General features: G+C 37.1%; 2 protein-coding genes and 1 long non-coding RNA gene across 4 annotated transcripts in view; 2 read left to right on the top strand and 1 right to left on the bottom strand.

Annotated features, from left to right (window-relative positions):
• The window catches only part of LOC127646202 (WD repeat-containing protein 82), a 43,248-nt gene extending 35,686 nt beyond the window's left edge, over positions 1-7,562 (top strand). Inside the window, exons 9-15 of one of the 2 annotated variants that reach the window (XM_052129701.1) lie at positions 814-987; positions 2,208-2,303; positions 3,048-3,152; positions 4,626-4,751; positions 4,919-5,069; positions 5,160-5,281; positions 6,168-7,562. In XM_052129701.1, the coding sequence (XP_051985661.1) occupies positions 814-987; positions 2,208-2,303; positions 3,048-3,152; positions 4,626-4,751; positions 4,919-5,069; positions 5,160-5,281; positions 6,168-6,335 (942 nt within the window). In that variant the 3' untranslated portion in view covers positions 6,336-7,562. Of the gene's footprint in view, positions 1-808; positions 988-2,207; positions 2,304-3,047; positions 3,153-4,625; positions 4,752-4,918; positions 5,070-5,159; positions 5,282-6,167 lie in introns of both variants that reach the window. The other variant, XM_052129699.1, reaches the window with a different exon arrangement.
• Positions 7,563-8,351: 789 nt separating this feature from the next.
• On the top strand, positions 8,352-12,338 carry LOC127646208 (cytokine-inducible SH2-containing protein-like). Its single transcript, XM_052129707.1, has 3 exons — positions 8,352-8,919; positions 9,723-9,880; positions 11,202-12,338. Exons 1-3 carry the CDS (start codon positions 8,900-8,902, stop codon positions 11,687-11,689), a joined length of 666 nt encoding a protein of 221 aa, XP_051985667.1. The 5' UTR covers positions 8,352-8,899; the 3' UTR covers positions 11,690-12,338.
• Positions 12,339-19,043: 6,705 nt separating this feature from the next.
• LOC127646228 (uncharacterized) lies at positions 19,044-21,902 on the bottom strand. Its single transcript, XR_007970899.1, has 3 exons — positions 19,777-21,902; positions 19,616-19,680; positions 19,044-19,094 (listed from the first exon to the last, which is right to left on the bottom strand). It is a non-coding gene; the product is annotated as an uncharacterized LOC127646228 (long non-coding RNA).
• Positions 21,903-23,795: the final 1,893 nt, after the last annotated feature.

The following is a 23,795-nucleotide window of genomic DNA, read 5'->3' as shown; positions in this document are numbered from 1 at the left end:
AACTGACGGTCCCCATCCAACCTGACAGAACTTGAGAGGATTTGCAGAGAAGAATGCCAGAAATTACCAAATCCAGGTCTGAAAAGCTTGTCGCATCATACCCAAAAAGATTTGAGGCTGTACGTAATCGCTGTCAAAGGTGCTTCAATTAAGTACTGAGTTAAGGGTCTAAATACTTAAGCCAATGTGATATTTCAGTTTATTCTTTTTAATAAATATGCAAAGTTCTCAAAAATCTGTTTTTGCTTTGTCATTATGGTATATTGAGTGTAGATAAAATAATAATTTAAAGCATTTTAGCATGAGGCTGCAACATAACAAAATGTGAAAAGAATGAAAGGGTCTGAATAGTTATATACAGTATAGGTATACAGGTATACAGTATATCTATACATTCTCACCTTGTTGTGCAGATACACTGAATATGGTGCAGTGTAAGGAGAAAGATAATTGTTATGAAATTGATAAGATATTGTGTAATAAGACACCCACAACTACTGGACTATCTGATATACAAATATAAATTCTATAAAAAAATAACTGAAGGTGATATTTATGTGCACTATGATGTGTCTCTAGGTGAACTAATAAACACACTATATTGGGTTTATGATACAAGGTGTGTTGTGTTAGATTATTAGATTATGGATAATATTTTACTTCTTAGTTATCAGCAGTATTACACAAGGCTAGCCTTGTAAACATACATGATGCAATTAACATGTTATGCAATGGATGTTTGGGACTGTTATGTGTAATGTTGGTTGCACTTGGTTTGTGATGAGAGCTTGTTGAATGTGTGTTTCAGAGCAGCTGGTGCTGGGGGCATACAGAGAGCCACGTCAGAGCTGGGACAAAGACTATGACCATTATCTGCTCCCTCTGCTGGACCCTCATGAGCCCTGTTACATTTTCTACCGTCTAGACTCCAAAAATGCTCAAGGCTATGAGTGGCTCTTCATCTCCTGGTCACCTGACCAGTCTCCTGTAGGTTAAACATACTTACATGAAGACCCATTTCTATTTGAGTCGACTCCACCATACAGATGTAAACAGTCTTTTTCTGTCTCCTTTTGGCATCTTTAATTAATGGAGTAACTCTTCTGCACAGTCTGTGCTATGGACATGACTGATACCTCAAATTGTGCAGCTTGTTCAGGAAAGGCCTACTGTTACTTTTCTAAGCAATCAGACTTTACAAAATTCCTGGTGGATGAAAAAGCAGGTGATAAATACTATAACATACAATCAAGAAGGGTCATATCTAGGGGCTAGAATATCACAGAGACTTTATGGTTGGCCAGTAAGCAACCTCCTAGCAACCACAGATAAAACTCTAGCAACCACACAGCAATGCGCTATAAGAAAGGGACAACCTACAGTCAGCCAATCATTATAGCATATGAAACCCCTTCAGGGTGATACAAGATAGAGGTTAACTGAGTATTCGGTTTTGATGAATAATTGGTTATGCTGGTTAATTGGATATGCTGATTAATCAGTACTGATAGTTGCAATTTTTTTTACTATCAGTTATCTGTGAAACCCATGCTGATTGTTTGCTCAAAGTACACTTGTTTCCCTAAACTAATGGCCAGATAATCGGTTATTGGCCTTTTTCACCCCTTATAGTTATGGATTTCAACAAAATACAATATCGGACAACCTCTAATTCAAGACTGATCATCCTGTCTGTGTTTATTTTCTTATAATGACTGACTGACTGCCCATTGTCCTGCTTATTACATGGCCCCTTACCAAAAAAATAATGAAATGGACATGAAATAATGATTTGAGCTGAAACTACATTATTATGTGAGAAGAGACCACAGAATCTCCAGAAACACTTGAATTGCACTTCTAGTTTGTGTCAGAGTTTGGTCTGTGTTTATATAAAAAAATGATTGTCTACCTGCTCTTTATCTCACTAAATGCAAGACTAGTAACCAAGTAAATAAAATAAATGGACATGAAATATCTATTTGAGTTAAAGTTATGTTATTAGGTTACTTATTATGTTATTAGATCACTGAGTGATACGAGAATTAGGAACGATGAATCGCAATACCCGGATGCCCGGTGTAATATCACTTTATTCCTGGATGTGCAGTGACACATTGATAGGGTATATCATACCATACCATTGATTAGTGTTAATTGTTCCTGTTTATCCATTTAATAAAATAAGTATTTGCCTTTTGGTGCAGGTTCGACAAAAAATGTTGTATGCTGCCACTCGTGCAACAGTAAAGAAAGAGTTTGGTGGTGGACACGTCAAAGATGAGATGTTTGGCACAGTTGAGGTACTAACATACACAAAAATATTAAATTATTATTTATTTTTTTATATTGGACAGTGTTTTTTTTTTTCTTTTATACTCTGTAGATTTAGAAAGGAAACGTTTTGATTCATCGGCCTAGAATGTATTTAGAATTCAGAGTTTTTCCACTAAAACTGCTTCACCATGTGATTTATTGACTGCACAGAATAAAGCCATCATGAGGGGCATGTGCTAATAAATGAACTCATTTCACCTGCTATCTGTCTTCACCTGTCAGTCAAATACCCTGAAGCTATATTATTTACAGTTGTAAAAGTTTACAGAGTAGACCACCATGTCCCTTTATTTAGAAACATGGCTCTTGGGATGGTTCTAGCAATATTCTTGGAAATTATAACCAGTCAAGGTCAACACAGAGCAGGCTAAAAATAAACAGTACTTACATTATATTGAACAAACAACATCACAATTTTAAGGGGGTAGTTGTATATTTAGCTGAATGTTTCTATTTATAAATATATTTTATTGTTTACTCTTGTAGAAATGTCCCTTATCCATGATTCATGCCAGCTAAAATATCTGAATTGTTTTATCCATACAAAAAATGAATGCTTCATTAAGAATAAATCACAATTCTAAAAACAAATATCAGAGAAATTATAACAAAACTTGCATTGGTTCGTTTGTGACCTGAAATGATCAATAAATTAAAATCCATTTAGTTAGATTTGTGTGTGAAACTGTTTTCTATTTCACAATCATCAGGAGGACGTTTGTCTTCAGGGATATTTGCAACATCTGACATCACGTTCTGCACCGGCACCACTAACAGCTGCTGAACAAGAGCTACAGCGAATCAGAATCACAGAGGTGAGAAAAGACTGCAGCCATCAAAGTTAATACATCATATTAATGGTATGCGTCAACAAATTATTTAGGTTTTTTGTTAAATTAAAATTTTAACATATTCTTTGTGGATTTGTGCATCTTTGTGATTACAGGGTAGAGTTAAACAGGTTAGTGCCGATAAAGTATAAAGACTAATAACCTTAAACCAATGAAAACAAGACACATGAATGTGGAGGGAAACATGAAATCACATGACAAGGGAAACAGGAACTAGAATGCCAAAATAAAAAATATGAAATCAAAACATGAACAAAAACACATCTAAACATGACATAAGTCATGGCTGTAATTATTTTTCATTTGTGAAACACAATGCTATGTGTGTGGCCTTTGTGTGCTGATTGTATGCAACAAAGTCCTTCCAACTTCAAATACTTCAAACAAAGAATATATTACCAATACATTAAGATTTCTGAATGCATGTACTGTGATACATATCAATGATATATTGTGCACTACTGATTTTCAGCCTGGTTTGGCAAAATGGTCTTGAAGCCGCAACCATTGAAATGCCTTCAAAATCAGACATTTTATATGGGTGAATCTAACAAAAACATGTGCATATTATATTTCACTTTTACAATCAAAAGAAAAAAATATATATTTTGAATAAAGAAAATTAAACATATCTTAGGACCATTTTCCCTTTTTTCCATTATTTTCCTGACATTTAAACACAATTGCCTTAGAATTTCAGACAATTAACTTCCTTATAATGATTCTTACTACATTCTTACTACTGTAATACAATTATTATTATTTATTTATTTTCATAAAAATAGCATAGATTAAAGGCAGTACAACAAATACTACCGTGACATGTTAATAATTGTATTATTATTTAAATTTCTTTAATGAGAATGAGGGTGATTTTTCCTTTAAGAAAAATTACATCCCTTATTTCTTTCTTTTTAATTTGAAGTCAAATATTGGCCACACATTCTTGACAGAATTCATTATATTTACCTGAATTTAACTTTGTAATTCACATTCAGCCAGCAAGTTCAACAATGTCTTACTTTTACTTACACTTGTATCCAGCATGTCACTCTCTCACCCTTTACAACCAACAGATGGATACGCAAAACAAATTACTATTACATACATGAATGTATTCAAACATTAGAACGTTACTAATATATAAATAGAGCTTCACAGTAATAAACAGTACATCTACAGTACTAAGACTACGATTACAGAACCCTGAGTGGACATCGTTTAGGAGAGACTGCTGCTTTACTGTTTATAATAATGCTATAAAGCTTCATAAACAAATTAGACTTGTGTAGCTAGTGCAGATATATTGACAGATATATATATATATATATTCTATAATGTTTGGAACTGTTTGTGACATCTTTTATAGTGTTTATCTGGGCTATCCGAATAATATAGTAATACATTGATTGTGTCTTTGAATTTGGTTGTCTATAGGTGAAAACTGAGATCACTGTGGACCCTAAACATCAGACACTACAGGGTCTTGCCTTCCCTTTAAATGCTGAAGCTAAACGCGCATTACAGCAGCTAGCAGAGAGACATATCAACTATATCCAACTAGTACGGCACAGACATACACAATTAGGGTGAATACAGGTCAATTGGGGCACTTGACATTGAGATAAATGGCAAAAGTGGTCCGATTTACCTGAATTCACCCTGTAATTTAGTTCTTAACAGACACAAAGGGCATTTTTTTCATACCACTTTTTGTGTGCTGTATATAGAAGTTGGACACAGAGAAGGAAACAATTGAACTTGTTCACACCAGCCCAACAGACATCCGTGATCTACCCTGTCGGATCCCATTGGACACACCAAGATACCACTTCTTCCTCTACAAACATTCACATGAGGGAGACTACCTTGAGTCTGTGGGTTAGTCTGATTTGTATAGTCCAACATTCCATCTACGCATTTCTATAACACTTCATCTATTGACATACCATCCTCTATTACTCTCCATAGTGTTTATATACTCAATGCCAGGATACAGCTGCAGTATCAAAGAAAGGATGCTGTATTCTAGCTGTAAGAGTAAACTTCTGGAGGAAGTAGAGAGGGACTTCCACCTGGAAGTGGCTAAAAAGGTAAACCCAGTCTCCATCTTTCTTTTTACATGTCTATTTTTCAAATGTACCCTATTGATACATTTTCCTGGACTTGTTGTGATCGGAAGAGTAACAAATTGGTGTAAGCCGCACGGAGTGGATAAGGCTCGGGACATGGGAGTCAAGGGAATCATCTGCCAATATACCTTTGTTAAATCTAGTGTTGAATAAAAATAGCCACACCCAACTGATCGAGCAGTTGTTCAATGCGAGGCATTGGGTATGCATCAAATTTAGAAACCACATTTACTTTTCTATAATCCACATAGAACTGAACCAACCTGTCACTGGCCCAGTCATTGTGGGATACTTCTATTACCCAAATTTCAAGCATAGCACTCAACTTTTCCTGCACTACCTTTTTTTGTGTTCTGGTAAACGGTAGGGACAGCTGCGTACCACTACACCTGGGGTCATTTTGATATGGTGCTAGAACACATCTGAGAATTCTCCTTGCAACCTGGCAACCTCTGTGATTTGGGATGGTGAGAGATGGTCTCAGATGGGGTGGTAGAAATGCCCCCCTGCCTCCGGGGAGCAGGGACAGGATGACGTAGAGTGGGGAAAGAGACAGAGGGAGAGAGGGTGTGTGAAAGAGAGAGAGAGAGAGAGAGAGAGAGAGAGAGTGTGAAAGAGAAAGAGAGAGCGAGAGAGAGAGAGAGAGAGAGAGAGAGAAAGAGAGTGGAAAGGCTTGGCCGTCTCATCTCTCTCCACTTCACTCTCCACAGCACTAGCCACAGCACTTTTTTTACTAGCCCTGGTCTCCCCTATTCTATGTCATCAGTGTCAGTACACTTAGCTCAGCGAAAGCCAAACAAAATTCTCAAATAATTGTATGTTTGTATTTGTGTGCTTTTTCATTTAGTTGGAGATTGATAGTGGAGAAGATCTGACAGAGGAGTATCTGTATTATGAGGTCCACCCTAAACAGCACGCCCACAAGCAAGCCTTTGCCAAACCTCGTGGACCTGCTGGCAAAAGGGGAAACAAACGTCTCATCAAGGGAGGTGGAGAGAATGGTGGGATCAGCTAGAAAAGAGAGGGACAGAGCAGAAGAGTGAAATGAACTTCAGTTGCACCCTAAATCTTCCACATTTCCCTTTTTTCTGCTGGGTAACTTGCTCATTCTGCTGAGAGATGCAAGGAGACATTGGAAGATTGTGTTTAGCTATTAGTTAGTGTTAGTTTTTACTTTCTTCAGCTTGTATTTACTCTCTGTCATTAGATGATTGTTTGTTTCTTTGTTTGTTTTTTTGGTGTGCAAACATGCATATATTTGAGAAAAAGGGAAATCTCAGGAATTTATTTTGTCTCTGTAAATTTTCTGAGCATATTTTTGCTACATAATCTTGTACATGAATATGTGCACACACATTTATAACAATTTCTTCTGATTCTCTGCACTCAAAATAATTTTGATAAGATTTACCACTATATTACATCTGTTTATTGTGAAAATTAGTCGATAGTTCATTATATTTTAAAATATGTTTGTGATTTTTATCTTAAAATTTTAGAATAACGTAAAGAAAAAAGAATAGCCACGTTAAGTCTGAGAGGCTTTTTTTAATCACTGAAGCATTCATAAGTCCAAAAACATAAAGCTATTTCACAACAAAAGGCACACACGTTCATACACGTACACACCAGAGCCAAATCTGACACGTAGACAGAATGTGATATTACTTGACTATGTGAGAGCTAATCAGTTGGTTAAGTAACAGATGCTCAGATATGCTGAACTGTGCAGATGGGTATTTAGACATGTGAATCAGACTAATAAGGATAAACACACTTTATAATTTTTTGGCATATATCTTTCATTTATGTATTTAGTTACAAATTGATTCTGATTTTTTCAATTTTCACATATCATAAACATACCTGAAAACATATTTCATATTGACTTATGTCCAGCCCCCTCCTTGTTTAGTGTCAAACACATACTTTTTGTATAAGGTTCTGTTAGTAACCAGACAATTCCCAATGAAGTTTTTTCTTTATATCAACATTTTTCCAGCATTAACAAGATGAAAATATTCAATCATTCTAGTCCACAGAACAAGATAAATATATCTCTAAATGAAAACCTGTTTTACTTGGTAAATGCATGTGTTCTTTGTCTCATTTTACTACATCTGACATGGATTATTTATATTTTATTTATTTTATTTTCATAATAATACTTTTAAAACATATGGAGAGCATTTCAGTGTTGATTATTAGGTTAAACGGTCATACACAATACAATAAAGTGTAACTTTGTAGTTGACATATGTCTAATTGGTCTTTTTTTAAATCAAGATTTTAGTTTAAAGGTGCTGTAAGCAATTTTAGCCATTCTAGAATTTCCAAAAACTGAAATGAGATACCAAATGAGCTTCTAAAGGAGATCCGCCCCCATTTGGAGGTCTCCGGCCTGCAGCTCTACCTACTTTGCCGACTTCCCAGCAAAAGGAAATGTCCCAAGAGGAGATAAGAGTAGGTATGGTCTGTAATACTGTATACACCTTATACCCACTAGATGGCAGTACAAAGAAGCGTTTTCAATTAACTTCACAATTAAAAATACAAAAAGCATTCAGGCATAGCTAGAAATTAAATTCTATGCTGCACAAAAAAAATGTCACAATTGATCTAAGGGTATAAGCGTTATTAAAATTTATAATAACAAGTAAAGATTTATAAACCTACATTATATGTACTCTTACTTTACAAACGCTGCTAGTATCTTAACATGTAGTGTTTTAATCCTTCAGAGACCCAACAATTTATTTGTGTCTACTATTTTCACTATTTTGTGTAATATAATATAACATAATATAATAGATTGTATCCAAATATACAACTTTCTGTGGTGTCAGGAGTTTTTATTTATTTGTATTTTATTTTATAAATTTTCAACTGTAAACAAATGGTTAAATTGTTTCGCAGCTAGGCTGAGGCGGGGTTTCAACAAAGTGGAGGGAGCTGATTGGCTTAACTCCGTGTAGGCGCTTGGTTTTCCTGGAAAGTTCTTGGAACGCCAGAAGTGCGGTTGCACTAGAAACGGCGTTTTAATCCACAAACATCAATCATAGACATTAGGAAGCAATTACTGACCATCGCCACAATAAAACTCCCACATGAGTCACTCAAGGATCATTCTGGTGCTCATTCATTACTCACGAGACTGCTGTATGCGTGTATGAGAAAGAAGTGGGGATCGATTCTTTGGGTTTCACAGAGTCACTGCGATGGCGTCACAGGCGTTAAACATGGGGGTGATTCTCAGAAACCCGTTTCTGGGAAGTCAGACGAGATGAACAAGCCAAACCCAGCAGCGAAACGCTTCTTGTTTAGTTTTCGAGAATCATGTCTGCTCCGCGTTATTGACTCGTGTAGTTTGATAAAAACATTCTTCAAGCCGCGCGCACCTCTATGACAGACGCAGATAGACTCACAACGTTAGTTTACAACCTTTCTATGGTTGAGAAATATCACTGAGCTGTTTGTCATCGCTTGAGGACGGCGACATTATTTCTGAAGCTGGAGTAAAACACCAGGAACAAAGAAACTTATAGGAATCCGCCAGCCATCAAATTTGATATCTTCACAATGATACTGTGTGTTCAAGGGTAAGTTTTATTCATAATAAGAACATATATAGGCTATATATATATATATATATATTTAAGTGCGGTATATATATATGACCGCACTTAAAAAATAAACATAGTTAATGAACGGAATACCAGACATTCTTGTTGATGTTGCTCTGCATCCTGTAAAAGGCGTATGCGGGCTCCAATTAAATTAAAGCCTAATTATTATCAAACATAAGCAAAACAACATAAACAGTGTTACATGCTTTCTATACAGCCTATATTCTATATATAGTCAGAGACATAACATCCCGTTCTGATATATTTTAATTATCTGGGAGCTCTGCAATAATTCACTTTAAAGGATCATGACTGCAATATAAAATTTTTATTATCACAAAAATGTTGTTGCGATAGTAAAGGCCAGTGTGGTAACAAGCAGGGTCGGGAAACAGCCAGTGCTTGGGGCAAAAATGTCACTAAATGTGGCAAAATGCCTCAGATAATCAGGCAGCAAAATAAGTTGGTGTATATAAGCATAATCTCTTTCTATTCTATCTATCTGTCACACACACTTGATGAATCAATATGCCTCAGTTAAACGCAATGTTTTTATTCAAAATTATATAAACTGGCCCGAAAATAAACATTGCATTTCAAAGAATGAAATACTTGAAACAGCAACTTTCTTCAAATCTGATTTATTTGAAGAGTTAAACAAATTTCTTTTGTGTCGTCCTATTATGAGTTATCCGTTAAGGGGCTTTTTGGCTTTTAATTTGGGTTTACTTTCCTTCACTTAATTTCATTTAAATTTGTTATTGTATTTTTTCCAGCCCAAGAGCTCATTTGGCCGATACCCCAGATCCGATGGTCCGCTTTCCGGTGGTGACCTTCCCTTCTCCTCGATGTATCCACGCTACCGTTACGATATGGGAACCTAGTAAAGATTTGAGAGCCATCACCAACAATTTCTCCTATTTGGATGCCACAGGTAATAAAATAATTAAAATGATGGGAGCCATCACAGATTTGAATTTGTTGCAAATACTGAGTGCATTCATAAATTTAAAACATGAACGTTTTCATGGCATTTACCCGCAATTTTCATTCCTTTCTATTCCATGTACAATCTCCAGTTATAATCTTCTGTTAAAGGAATAGTTCACCCAAAAATTTAGATTTTCTCATCATCATAGGTATATTCACCCCGTCATGTAATCGCAGATGTGTATGGCATTCCTTATTCTGCAGAAACTAAATGAAGATTACAAAAAAATTGAATAAATAAATCTGCTCTGTAGGTCCATACAATGCAACCAAATGGTGACCAAAACCTTGAAACTCCAAAAAGCACATAAAGGCAGCATAAAAGACTGGAAATGGTTTAATCCATGCCTTCTGAAGCTATCTAAATGGTTTGCGGTGAGAACAGACCAAAATTATAAATGTTTTCACTGTACATCTTGCCACAGTCTCTAGGCACAGTTATGACTTCAAGCTCAATTACACTTCCTAGTACTTGTTGCATGCACAGAGAGCTAGATTGCGCTAGGAAGTGTAAAGCTGCGTTCACACTGCCAGCTACTTTGTCGCTGGTGGCTGGCAGTTAGGTCGCTAGTGGTTTGTATTGAGAGTCTAAACAGCACTGTTTCTTTACAATTAATATAATTACTCCAATATTAGGATCACGTGAGCTCTACCATCTTCATTAGTTTTGAATGTCGCTCCCAAGAGTCGCTCTTCATTTGCATAAAGTTCAAAATTTCTCAACTTTGTCACGTCGTTGGACACACCCACATCCGGTCGCCGTCGCTCGTGTTGCCGGACATCACCATCTCTCATTGAAAATTAATGAGATGAGGTCGTTTTATCACTGCAAGTTGCTTGCAGCTACATCGTGCTTGAAATCATGATCACTAATGAGACTACTGATGTTAGGAATTTTAGTGAAAAAGGAGTTGCAATTTGGTCAGTTCTCACCCAAAACCCATTTGGATAACTTCTGAAGACATGAATTAAACCACTAGGGTCATATGAATTACTTTTATGCTGCATTTTATATGCTTTTTGGAGCCTCAAAGATTTGGTCACCATTCACTTGTATTGTATGGACCTACAGAGCTGAGATATTCTTCTTAAAATCTTTGTTTGTGTTCTACTGAAGAAATTAATGTGCATATGGGATGGCATGAGGGTGAGTACATAATGAGAAATGTAAATTTTTGGGTAAAGTATTCCTTTTATGTATTGTGTAAATGACAGAACATAAGTGCAACCATTTCTTTCAATAAACCCTTCCTCCTTTTTTCCAGGTTGGTACTGGGGTGCCATCTCTGCCAGCGAGGCCCACTCTGTCCTACAGGGTGCATCGGAGGGTACCTTTCTGGTACGGGACAGCAGCCATCCTCTCTATATGTTGACACTGTCTGTTAAAACTTGCCGCGGGCCCACAAACGTTCGTATTGAATATAGTCTTGGACGTTTCCGTCTAGACTCCAGTTCCCCAACCAGATCTCGCCTGCAGTCCTTCCCTGATGTACCCAGCCTTGTTCAGCACTATGTGGGCTCCAGAACCGAGGAGCAGTGGGAAAAGAATGAGTCCAATCCTGTAGCTTCATCAACACCCAAGGAGTGTGCGGTGTTGCTAAAACTCAAAAGACCAATTAATTGTCCTCAGGCCTTTCCTTCTTTGCAACATCTTTCACGCTTGGTCATCAACAGACACGCTACCTGCACAGAGAGCCTGCCTCTACCAAGACCGTTACATCAGTATCTACAGGATTACCCGTTCCAGCTCTGATATTGCCATAGAAATGCACACCATGGCCAATCACATGAGATGGATGTTGTTGTTCTTATTAAGGAGGCAAACAGGGCCTGTAGGTTTAAACAAGAATGTTTGGCCCCAAAGAGACTGGGGTTTGGATCAAAAGCAGTGTTATTCACTTGAAGAGTTGACTATTTCTATGATCAGCAAGTTTATCTAGATAGATGGGTACTTTGTTTGAAACCAAGGGTGATTAAGCCAAGCCATATCCAAATATTGACTCATGAAGAGGCAAGTCATGAATCAACTTTGATGTCATGCTGCTAAAGATGTGAGTGGTTAGACCACAGGCTTTGGGTTTATGATAAATTTAATGCTTGTGAAAATTTGGTGATGGCGAAATGACCCCTTTAGTAACGGTTCTAAATGAGAACACGCAGCTTGTCTGAAACTGTGAGCTCATGTTCACCAACAGTGCTTGGTCTTCAGAACTCTTTAAGGCAAGCTTCACTGCGCTGCCTTGAAAGTGGAATGTTTTTGACTATTTTAATCATTAAGATTTACTTATTTTTTTCTATTCCCACAATGTGGAGTTTGTATGTATTTATGGATAAAATCCTTACATTTTATAATAAAACTGACAATCATGTTACATGAATTTCTGATGTTTTATCCTGTATGTTTTATTAAATTTTAATTTTGCGATGTTTCAAAATAATTCCAAAAATTATTTATGCAAAGTGTGTAAAAGTACATGCCGGAGAGGTAAGTTTATAAAGCAAGCATTCAGAGATCAGCTAGAGAGATGGGGACATTTTAATGTGACCCAGAACTATGGACCTTTTCACAGAAGACACTGAATGCTTGAGCACTACAGAGAATCAAACAATCCGACTCTTTTCCTTTTTTAAACACAAGCCTTCCAGTAAGTGTACTGAACAAGGTTATTCAGGGCTCTAATTTCAGAATAATAGGATTATTAGATGAACAAATGTGCGTGAATTTTCTTTTCACTTCAGTTAATTATCTGAGCACAATGATGAATATATCCATAATTGTTTAAATGATGAGCACAACCATGTAGAAAATTATTAGACCAAGCACCACATACATATTTCTGGGTATTTGCTTTCTATCCTGTAGCAATTATTTAAAAAGCATAATATATTTAAAAAATAATAATTAACAATATTCAGACTTATGAATATAATTATAAAAAATATAACCAATAATGTAATATTTGTATTACATACTGAAAAACTTTGCATGCCATCTAACAAATATGCAGGGCTTTCAATATTTGAGAAGCCTATTATTTTGGTGTATTGGAGATGTTTAACAGGATATGAATGATAATTATGATAAATATATAGGAACATAAAAGCATTGTTTCATCATGCCATTCACCGATAATGTATAATCTTTTAAGCAAACCATGATTACTATTTCCCAGAAACTGAAGCAGCTTTTTTCTGAAACTCTATCTCCGTACCACGCAAACTTATGTAAATTTGCTAGTGACCTAAATATGTAAATAACAGTTATAGCAATAATAAATCTGAGAACAGTATCAGTGTGTACTCAGTAAGAATTATTTTATTGAACATATCAACTCAAAAGGTTCTCATTTATCAAGAAGGTTCTAGTTTAAGCTCTAAGCACTGGCACATTGGTGTATATATACATTTAGCACTATAATCAACACCGGTATTAAAATAGTGTATTTATAATGGCATTGCAGAAGTCTATAAGAATGTTAAATAAATAAACATTTATTATATTATTTATTTATTTATTTATTTAAACATGCTCCATTACCATAACATTATGGTAATGGAGCATGTAGTGTTGTCTGTCAGTCTTTGTGGGCTAGCTAAGTGAGCGAGCTAGTGGCAATGGGCCAGCTGTTTCGCAGAATGAGCGCATTGCTTCCAGGGAGAGGCTAGTGCAGGGCTGGGAGGGGGAGTTCTTAGAAAAGGCCTCAATAATTACCTTCAGCCTACTGCACCCTGACACTTGCACACTGAGCACTCACAATCGATGCAATCTCACCACAACAAACCACAGCCGCACAAACATGCTCGCTTACCAATAAAAAGAAAGCTATTGTCGAAGCTATAACAACAGTAGGTTGTACAAATAGAGCCAAACGGTTACTGGATTTCTGAAAGTAGTTTTCTCGGTAGGATAGCCATGTTTTGAACTCTTAGAAAAACAGTGCATGCTGGGAGCAGGCAGGACAGCAAGGAGACTGTCAGTGTGCCATATGCAGCTTGGCAAAAGGCCATTTTAACTGGCAATTTCAAATTCTCTACCTATAAATCTCACATCTCCTTTCTTGTAGCTGTGTGTATATACCCTCCGGTCTTTCCAAATGGGTTTTTCTCTGTACTTCGCTTCAGACATTCCTTACCTTCTTCTGTAAAACGCAGAATCAAAAGCAAAACGAGAGTGTCTTACCAGTGTACAGTAAAAAAAAAAAAACCTGCTGATTTGACACCCATAGATAACCAGGTGATTGTGTTGCCTACCAAGTCCTAAGCTCTGTTTTTGGTATGAAATGGAATATCATATCAAAGTCTAGTGTGATTATCTAGAACGACTTGGACGAAGACTATTGCACACTTAAAAGTTTGTAGGATGTAGTTCATAGTTCCTGTTTTAAAGATCATCATAATCTTACATTCCCTCAGAGGTACTGATCTGTTCACAAGATGCAAAAGAAAAATGTGTGCACAAGAGTGAACATTTTGTCATAATTTACAAACCCTAATGCTTTTCCAAACCTGAATGACTTTCTTTCTTCCTTGGATCACCAAAGGATTGTTTAGCAGAATGTCCAAGCTGCTCTCCTCCATGCAATGAAAGTAGATTGGAACCAGACGGTGCCAAGCTCCAAAACAGGCAAAAAAAGTATTTAAAAAAATGTCTTATAAAGCCGTTGACAGGCAGAGATGGAATCTGTAATCAGAACTCCGAAATTGAAACAGAATTTCAACATCTGTTACTCGTTCTACGCATTCCCCACTCCTCGCATGTTTGTTTATTAAACATTTTGGATTTTCACAATTTCAATATTTAGCCATTTCAAGATGCTTTCAGCTACCAATAAGAGTGTCGTACTGTAAGCTCCATTTAATGTATTTTACATGTTGAAATTCCTTCCACAGGATTCTTCAGATTTCCCCTCAAAATCAGCACATAAAATATGAAAAATGTCTGCAGAATCCTTCTGGGCCTGGACATTGGATAGCTTTGTGTGAGGAACAAACTGAAATGTAAGTCATTATTCACAAAAAAATCTTTCTTGACAGCCATGTTCACCATTCACTTTCTCTGCATGGAAAAGAGCAGTATGAATATTCTTCTAAATATCTCTTTTGTGTTCCACAGAAGAAAGTAATATTGACAGAATTGGAACTATTCCTTCAATATAATTTGTTACAATAAGGATTTGAAATTAACAGCTGCCAACATGCCAAATGTGGGAAATTCATGCGCAGTAGTGGGTACATTTGCTCATCTACTCGGCACTGTTGTGGGCGACCTGTAAGATGTCTTGGAGTTACATATAACAAGAAATGCCGGTACACAAAGATGCACATTTGAAGAAACACACTTAATTTTATTTTGAAGAACAGACGAAAGAAAAGCTGTCGATACGCATATTTGATTCAATGTGTTCAGATGTTCAGTGGTGCTCTGCCACCCATGAGTGCAGCATGAACGCTTCTCATGGAACACGTGCATGTATTGCGTTCTCACTCTTTCTTCCCTGTTTCAGTCATCTGAAAACAGTTTGCAAGAATACTGTCATCAGCCAATTGTGTGTCAGCAGTGCAATGCATAAAATGACGTATCAGAAGCTTCAGTTAATGTTCACATCAACCATCAGAATGGGGAAAGAAATGTGATCTAATTTCAACCGTGGCATGGTTGTTGGTGCCAGATGGGCTGGTTTGAGTATTTCTGTAGCTCCTGGGATATTCACACACAACAGTCTCTAAAGTTTACTCAGAATGGTGCCAAAAAAAACATATAGTAAGTGGCAGTTCTGCGGATGGAAACGCCTTGTTGATGAGAGATTTCAACAGAGAATTGACTGGTTCAAGCTTACAGAAATTCTACGGAAACTCGGATCACTCTATACAATTGTAGTGAGCAGAATAGTATGTGACAAATGTGTTAGTATTACACTTACTCCTAGAATTACACTGTAAAAGGGACATTACTCAGATTACTTAGCAGTAATTATTTTTGATTATTTGGTTATAGCTAATTATTTTTTTAGACAGACTTGTAGCACACTATCAAAACAAAAAAAAGTGCACATTGTGTTAACAGAAGTATCTGACATGTTGGTGACGTCACAGCGGGTTTCCAGGCAATGAAGCCCCGGCATCCTCTCCTCTATGAGCTTCAGAATTATTGGAGGATTGCATGGGGCAACCTCAAGGTAAACATGCCTGGGTAGACAAAGTCATTTAATTGTGGAGGTGAGGAAAAGCTTAGGTGGACAGGATGTTTTACCATGTAAACAACAACTTCGAAAGCCATTACTCAAGAAGAACAGGATGATCTGAGACTGAAAAATTGAAAGCTAATGCTAGGATATCCCTGTTCAATAAAGCTTCTTGGTATCTATAAAAGGCCATTTCTGCATAAGCAACAAGTCTTAAGAGGACACATAAGACACCCACGAGGAAATCCAAAACTTTATATAGACCATTTGAGTTACATGATGTACACTTTGACGAAATGGAACAAAAGGGATATGCGTGCTGCACCCTACCCTGCCTCTTCCAAGTTTATAACTCATCAGTTCTGTGAAATACTTACTGAATTTGCCATTTTACCGGCATGGAACGCTATCACCTTACACAAGGCAAGTTGTGCAACTGTCATCACCAAAGGCTAATTAGGCTGTTCGTATTGTGCATGCTTGTGCGTACGTGTGTGTGTGTGTGTGTGTGTGTGTGTTTCTTGGGAGGTATGAGTGTGGGGGGAAATTGGGAGAAATATCTGGTCCCTGGAATACTGTTATCTGCTCAACTACACAGAACTGTGTAGCACTCAATTCCCTGAAGCATTTAAGATATGCTGGGAAAGCTTCTTGGTCAGATCCAATTTTATTTATACTGCATTTGACTAAAAGGCAAAACACAAGAGAATATTCAACAAGAAACAGACATAATGCCAAACTACATATTATGGCTCTTGTCAATCACATGCTTCTTACTTACCCTTGCTTTGTTTAGAGCTAAGAGGCTAAAGCCAGATTTGGGCGAATCACAGACATGCTGTCTGAACCCCGTCCAATGCGTCTTGGTCCTCAAACCTTCCAGGGAACAGGTGGGGTCAGTTAAAAGGTTACATGGTAGGCTAAACTCACAAGTCGAATCTGCACGATTAGGAAAAACATTGGGTTTCTTTGCCGTCTGATATCATATGAAGAATAAATGCCTTAATGAGCCCATTCAAAATAACCAGGGAGGAAAACATTTGCATAAAATACATGCGTTGAATGGTAAAAGCTTTTTGATATTTTTTTCCCCATGACGCATTAAAAGTCTGAAATATATTCAGTTGTTGGGCTTGAATCAAACAGTATCATATATATTTTTTATAATATATACAAATAATAACACATTATATACTACAGTATGTAATACAGTGAATGCAATAGGCTAATGTTATTTCAAACACTATAGTTCTGTTAATGATCCATAACTCCTGAAACAATCCTTTATTTGTGTCTACTAGCTGCAAAAACTACTCTTAACAAGATTTCTGACTAACATTTCTGTAGTACCTTCATTTATGCTTTCAGTGAAGTGCAGCCGTTAACGAGAAAACAAGTTCATCTCAGAGCCTAATGATGGTAATATGGGTAAACTTAGTGTTTAAAACCTGACATATAACGTTGAAGAGGGCTGAATTCAATGCCATCTAGTGGAAAGAGAGCCACAAGCTGTAACAGGAATATCCATATAAATCCCTGAAATTAGTGAATCATTTCCATGTCACACTACCTAAGAGGGCCTTCTTGGATTTGGACTGATCTGAACCAATCCCTCAAAGTCTCTGTTATCTATTATTATACTAGTCCTATCTAATGCAAAACCAGAAAAAGACAGTCTGTACAGTATGTTATGACTAGGCCCATAGTGAATACCAAACAATTAAATCAATTAAAAGAAGCAAGACTCTTGAGTCTAAGATCCACGAGCAAGTGGATTTTATGGAAGATTTTTTTTAGAAATCTTTGAAATATTACCTTATTATTTTCTTTTTACTTAATGTGCATATTCATTTTTGTTCTTTATATATTTTGAATTGACACCTGACAACTACATTAGATAGTTTAATACCTTATTGATGCAGAAGTTGTTTTTATTTATTTATTTTTAGACTTTTTAAAATTTTATTTTCTGTGCAGATTGTTGGGAGAATATTGTGGCATGAATTTATTACGCCTTCTAATGGCATCAAATAAATCAAAATATTTTTGATAAATAAACATGCAAGGGGTGGGGGATGTGTGTAGTATTGTAAATTATGTGGATTCCATTCAGCAGAAATCCTTTGAGCTTTTTGTGGAATTCTGTGGTTGCAGATTATTCGTGCAGGTCTAGTTATGACTCATACACTGATCACATCAGCCAGTCACAACAAAACCACAAAAACAAAGAGAGAGGAAATGAAAGGACCTGGGAAATGCAATAGTCAAAGATGCCAGCTACTCCCTCGTGTTGCATTACCTCTCCATGCACCAACTTTATAGTCGACACGAAATCAAAATTGACCCTATACTTTATAAAAAGTATTTATTGTGAATGATTCATAAATGCACAACTTGCTCTGTCTGAAACAACTTTTATTTTTGGTTGATGTCCCCGACGCCTACAGGTCTCGCTCCATTCTGGCACTCCCTTTTACACAATCTAATAAATTCTTGATGAATAAAACTAAGTCCTGCGATATATTTTTATGCCGTTATCCTGTTTTATTCAGAAATATGTCACATTATGAAAGTAAAATGAAAGGGCTGTGAATGCAATTTCATGCTGAGTTCAAGCATAGTCTTTAAAATGATTATGTCCCAGAAAGTGTGTGTGTGCTGTGTGGGGAGTAGAAACTGCTGTTTTCCAGTTTGCATTGAAATATCCTTATGGCATACATAAATGTTTATATTACAGCTATGGAACATTTTTATCATCTGAAAAAAGACATTCAAAATAGACAGGTTCAACAGAAATCCCATGTTTCTTACGCTCTGACCCAATTTTACTGTCCCTAACCCACACAAACAAATCTAAGAATAATTAACTGTTATGATTAGTCATCGCTTGACTGGGGATTTTCCATGCAATTTCCATCAGTCTTACCGTTAATCACGTCTAAATGTCAGACATCTACTCTGTCCTGTAGACCCAGTCTGAAATATACAAAAGTGATTCATATTGAATTCAGCATCAACCATTAAATAATAAACAACAAATTACCCCAATGTAGACAAACGCTTTAAACAGTCAATTCCAGTGGCTCTCAACTAGTAGGTCATGACCCAAAAATTGGTTGCAGGTAAGTTCTGATAGGGTAGCAGCAGTGAAAATATTATGCTAAGTGCAAATAATAAAATGCAACTAACATATAATCATGCATTAATAAAATAAAAAGGAGTATCATCAACTTTTAAAAGGGAGTATACTACATATAGCTTTTGTTGCTGATGTCGAAGACATCAAATCAAACTTTACAGAATTCTGTCACTTCGTATAACATGGGCATGTTGTGTGACCTTAAAAACTTTGAACACATCTACACAAGGTAAAAGAAAATATGGCCCTGAGTACATTAAATAGGGATTATGGGTTTGGTCCAATGTAAAATCTGGGTCTTGAAGAAAAACCTGTTGAGAACCATTGGTCTACACTGAACGGAGGCGCTGGCAATCACCTGCTTGCATTTTCCATTGTTAGACATACTGCTGTCTGGCTCTGGTCCAAAGCAAATACCCTGAGCTGAAAGACACATGGGAACAGATGTAACATATGACATGCTACATTACTAAGAACAGCAAGATAAATAATTAGGAGAAATGCACAGAGGGCGCTAACCTGTGGAATGCAGTGTAGTAAACTGAGAGAGATGGCCCCAGATCCATATCCCATCTCTAGACATTGTAATTCAGTCCTGTACATTTCCCCCCATCTCAACTTGAGGTCTTCTAGAAACAGACTAACCAGCTCCTGCAAAACACAAACACACTCACCGCATATACAGTATACTACAATCGGAGTGTCCAAACAGAAATTTATGTTTTTAAACAGTGTTTATGCAAAAAGTGCCATCCATTTGTAGTCCGTTCTCAATTTGTTGCAAAATTCTGACAAGTGCTAAGTAGGTCACTTTTTGAGTGTGTGGATTTGAGTGCGTTTGTCACCTCTATCTCAGGACGGGGTATGAACACTGGAGGTGTTATTTTCAGGGAAAGGTCTCTGAAGTCCTTCTCCTCAATCACATACTGTACAGGCATACTAAAAAACGCACACACACAAGTACACACACACACACACGCACACACACACACATGTACCAGTCCCGGCGCCATGGGCGGGCATTGGGGGGCCTGGCCCGCCCTGTGAGTCACTAGTGCCTGCCCTGGATGATCCTGTCTCCCTTCATCAACTCTACGTCACGTCTCACATCTCATTTCATCGGGATCTCACAAAGCTCTTTTATTATGTAGCATGCAGAATTCAGCACTGAACAAAAACTCCAACATTTTGAGCGGTGAGTGGATTTTGTCTGAAATGCATCTGATTGGCCATTGCGTTTTAGAAATCAACACATATGTCTGTGATTGGCTACATTGCACAACGCTGCAAAAACACGTTATAGGCTAATGAGAACATCTACTTATGCTTGCGACTGTAAATCGTTATTTTGTTTAGATGTTCTTATTGCTTTTGTGCAATAGATGAATAACAATGTATTTGTTTTTGGATGTTTTATTTAGATAGGGAGTCCCACGAATCGTTTTATTCTCCCGCAACCCATTACCGCCTGTGCCCGCACTCGACCATCAAATCTAGTCGTAAATGTTAGTAGTCCCGCTGGAGTCGACCAACCACCAGTCCTTGCTTGTTTGCACTTTTATTTATATTTTTTTATCAATAGGCTACTGTAACTTACTGTTGTCGTTTTGTATATACATGATGAATAAACTCCTGAATAAAAATAAAAATGTGTTTGGTCTGATTTAAAAAATAATATTTTTAAATGGATTTGATTGGTTTGTCGATAGTGAGCGCTGGAATATTTGTTTGTGTACTAAGCATAGTAGCGCTTAATAACGATAGCTGTTATTTTTTTTTAAACAACTATGCTGAGATATTTCGTGTGACAGTTACCATGGATATACGGCGTTTCTTTAATCAAAGACCACCAAAGTTGGCAGAAGAGAGCAGCGAGGTAAGGGGAGAAGACGTAGGGTGTAGCAGTTCACAAGAGGTCGATCCAACTCCCAACACTGCAGAGGCTACCCATTCCAGCAATACTAGTTGGTCTAACGTTACTTGCCAAAGCCATAGCCTCAAGCAAGGGACGTCACGGCCACAGGTGGCAGGCGGTTGACTGTGAGATGCGTTCTGTTTCTGCTGGGATCTTTGTTTTAAAATAGAACAAAAAGTCAATATTGCATCTAAAATGTAAGTGACTTAATATGAATTACTTGTTTATTGAACTGTCGAAATCAGTGTTACATTTTCAATCGTGATGGTATTCAGCACTTGGTTGTATGGTGTTGCTTCATGTTATAAATATAAAAACTAACTTACACATTTTAAATTTTTTACCGCAGTATGCTAACTGAGTTTCTTTGTGTGAGCTGCAGTTAGGCCTGTTTGTTTCATCGAGAGGCTGCGCAAGCCTAAACAGCACAAATCTTTAGCGTCAGTTATGAATTTGAATAGCGTCAGTACATTATGTAACAGGCTACTATCGATCATTGTCATTGTATCATACATATTCAATTCATAATCGGTCATATCATTTAATGTTATTATGCAATTAGGGAATTAGGTTTATCTCAGTTGTGCCCCCCTGAAAAAAATGTAATGCCCGTCCGTGAATTTGTGTCTGGCGCCGGTTCTGACATGTACACAGGCTTGATGAAGGTCAAGACAACAGGCAATCTACAGTATCTTCTCAATGGCTTTTACTAATACTCTTCATACAAAGGTATGATTCAGGACTATTTGCAGAGTCTGATACAGTGAATCAGGTAAGATACACAAGAATCAAAGACTTGCCTATGCTGATGACTTTTTAATGTTTCCAGTACTTAAAAATGTATATGGATATCTAGGTAGTTGATGAATAACATGGACTTAAAAGTTTTAATTGATATGAATGTATAATTTAAAGTGTATATATTTAAGCGCTAACTGTTGACCATTTTCTTTTAGAATTGTCACCAAAGTTAAATAAAATAATGAATTAATTAAAATTGTGTTTAAAATGGGCTAGGTTAAGAATAGGATTCTGGAAAGCCATGTCAACTACTCATCTCTCACTCTTTTGTATAGAAATCTCAGAATATATGTCAGAGAAATGAAGCAACATAAATCTTATTATATTTATATTGCTATTACATTATAATATAATGGAAAACAAATGGAAAACAGGGCTCCAGACTAAACAAAAAATACATAGGAGACATTGGCTCCTAAACTGAAACATTAAGGAGCAAAATGGCTGTTTTTAGTCACCAAATCACAAAATTGCTCGATTTAGATTGCTGTTCAGAAACAAGATGAAGAGAAGACAGCTGATAACCCATGAATCTGAGGTTTAATAAACAGTATATATAGTTGAGAAGATATGTTTGTACAGCCGTGGCCAAACGTATTGACAGTGACATACATTTTGTGTATGTTGTGTTCTGCTTCAGTTGTTGTGGTGTTGATTCAAATTGTTTCTAGATCATTGTGTAGCGTGATCAGATGCATTTTAAATAATTGCAAAAAGCTTAATTGGCCAAAAAATTTACTTTATCACAAAAAAACAAATTTCACTGTTTTTTGGCCCTGGCACAAAATTACCATCCAACATAATTTCACTGATCATATCAGCAGCACCTGGGAAAGTGTGAAGGCATACTAGTCAGGTGAAATCACTCTATCATTCTGATTGGATTAGAGCAGACTGATTGCTATAAAAGAAGGGAAGAAGTGCTTCCAATCATTGTGTTCTTGTTTGCAATGGTTACCTCTAAAGAAAGACATGCAGCCATCATCGCTTTGCATCAAAATGGCCTCACATGCATGGAAATTGCTGCAAAGAATATTGCACCTGAAAGAACCATTTACCAGATCATCAAAAACTTCAAGGAGAGAGGTTAAACTGCAGTGAAGAAAGCTTCAGGATGTCCCAGAGTGTCCAGCAGGTGCCAGGACCATCTCCTTCTGAGGAGTCAGCTACAGAATCGTGTCACCACCACTGCAGAGCTTGCTCAATAATGGCAGCAGGTTGGTGTGAGTCCATCTGCATGCACAGTGAGGCGAAGACTTTTGGACAATGGACTGGTGTCAAGAAGGGCAGCAAAAAAGCCACTTCTCTCCAAGAAAAACATCAAGGACAGACTGAAATAGGATAGGACAGCAGAAGGATAGGACAGCAGAAGGCTGGTGCAAAGTCATTTTCTCTGATGAAGCCCCTTTCCGACTGTTTGGAACATTTTGAAAATTGATAGTCCGGAGAAGAAAAGGTGAATGCTACCATGAGTCCTGTGTCGTGCCAACAGTGAAGCATCCTGAGACCATCCATGTGTGGGGTTGCTTTTCATCCAAGGGAGTGGGCTCTCTCACAATTCTGCCCAAAAACACTGTCATGAATAAAGAATGGTATCAAAACGTCCTGCAAGAGCAACTTCTTCCAACGATCTAGGAGCAATTTGGTGATGATCCGTTCATTTTCCAGCACGATGGAGCACCATGTCACAAGGCAAGAGTGATAATGATGTGGCTCTGAGATCATTCAATTGAAATTTTGGATCCGTGGACAGGCAACTCCCCGGATCTTAATCCCATAGAGAACCTGTGGTCAATCCTCAAAAGACAAGAGGACAAGCAGA

The sequence above is a fragment of the Xyrauchen texanus genome, chromosome 7, assembly GCF_025860055.1.
Source record: "Xyrauchen texanus isolate HMW12.3.18 chromosome 7, RBS_HiC_50CHRs, whole genome shotgun sequence".
In the NCBI taxonomy this organism is placed as follows: domain Eukaryota; kingdom Metazoa; phylum Chordata; class Actinopteri; order Cypriniformes; family Catostomidae; genus Xyrauchen; species Xyrauchen texanus.
Note: the sequence above shows the minus strand (reverse complement) of the source record. Positions and strands in the feature narration are given on the sequence as shown.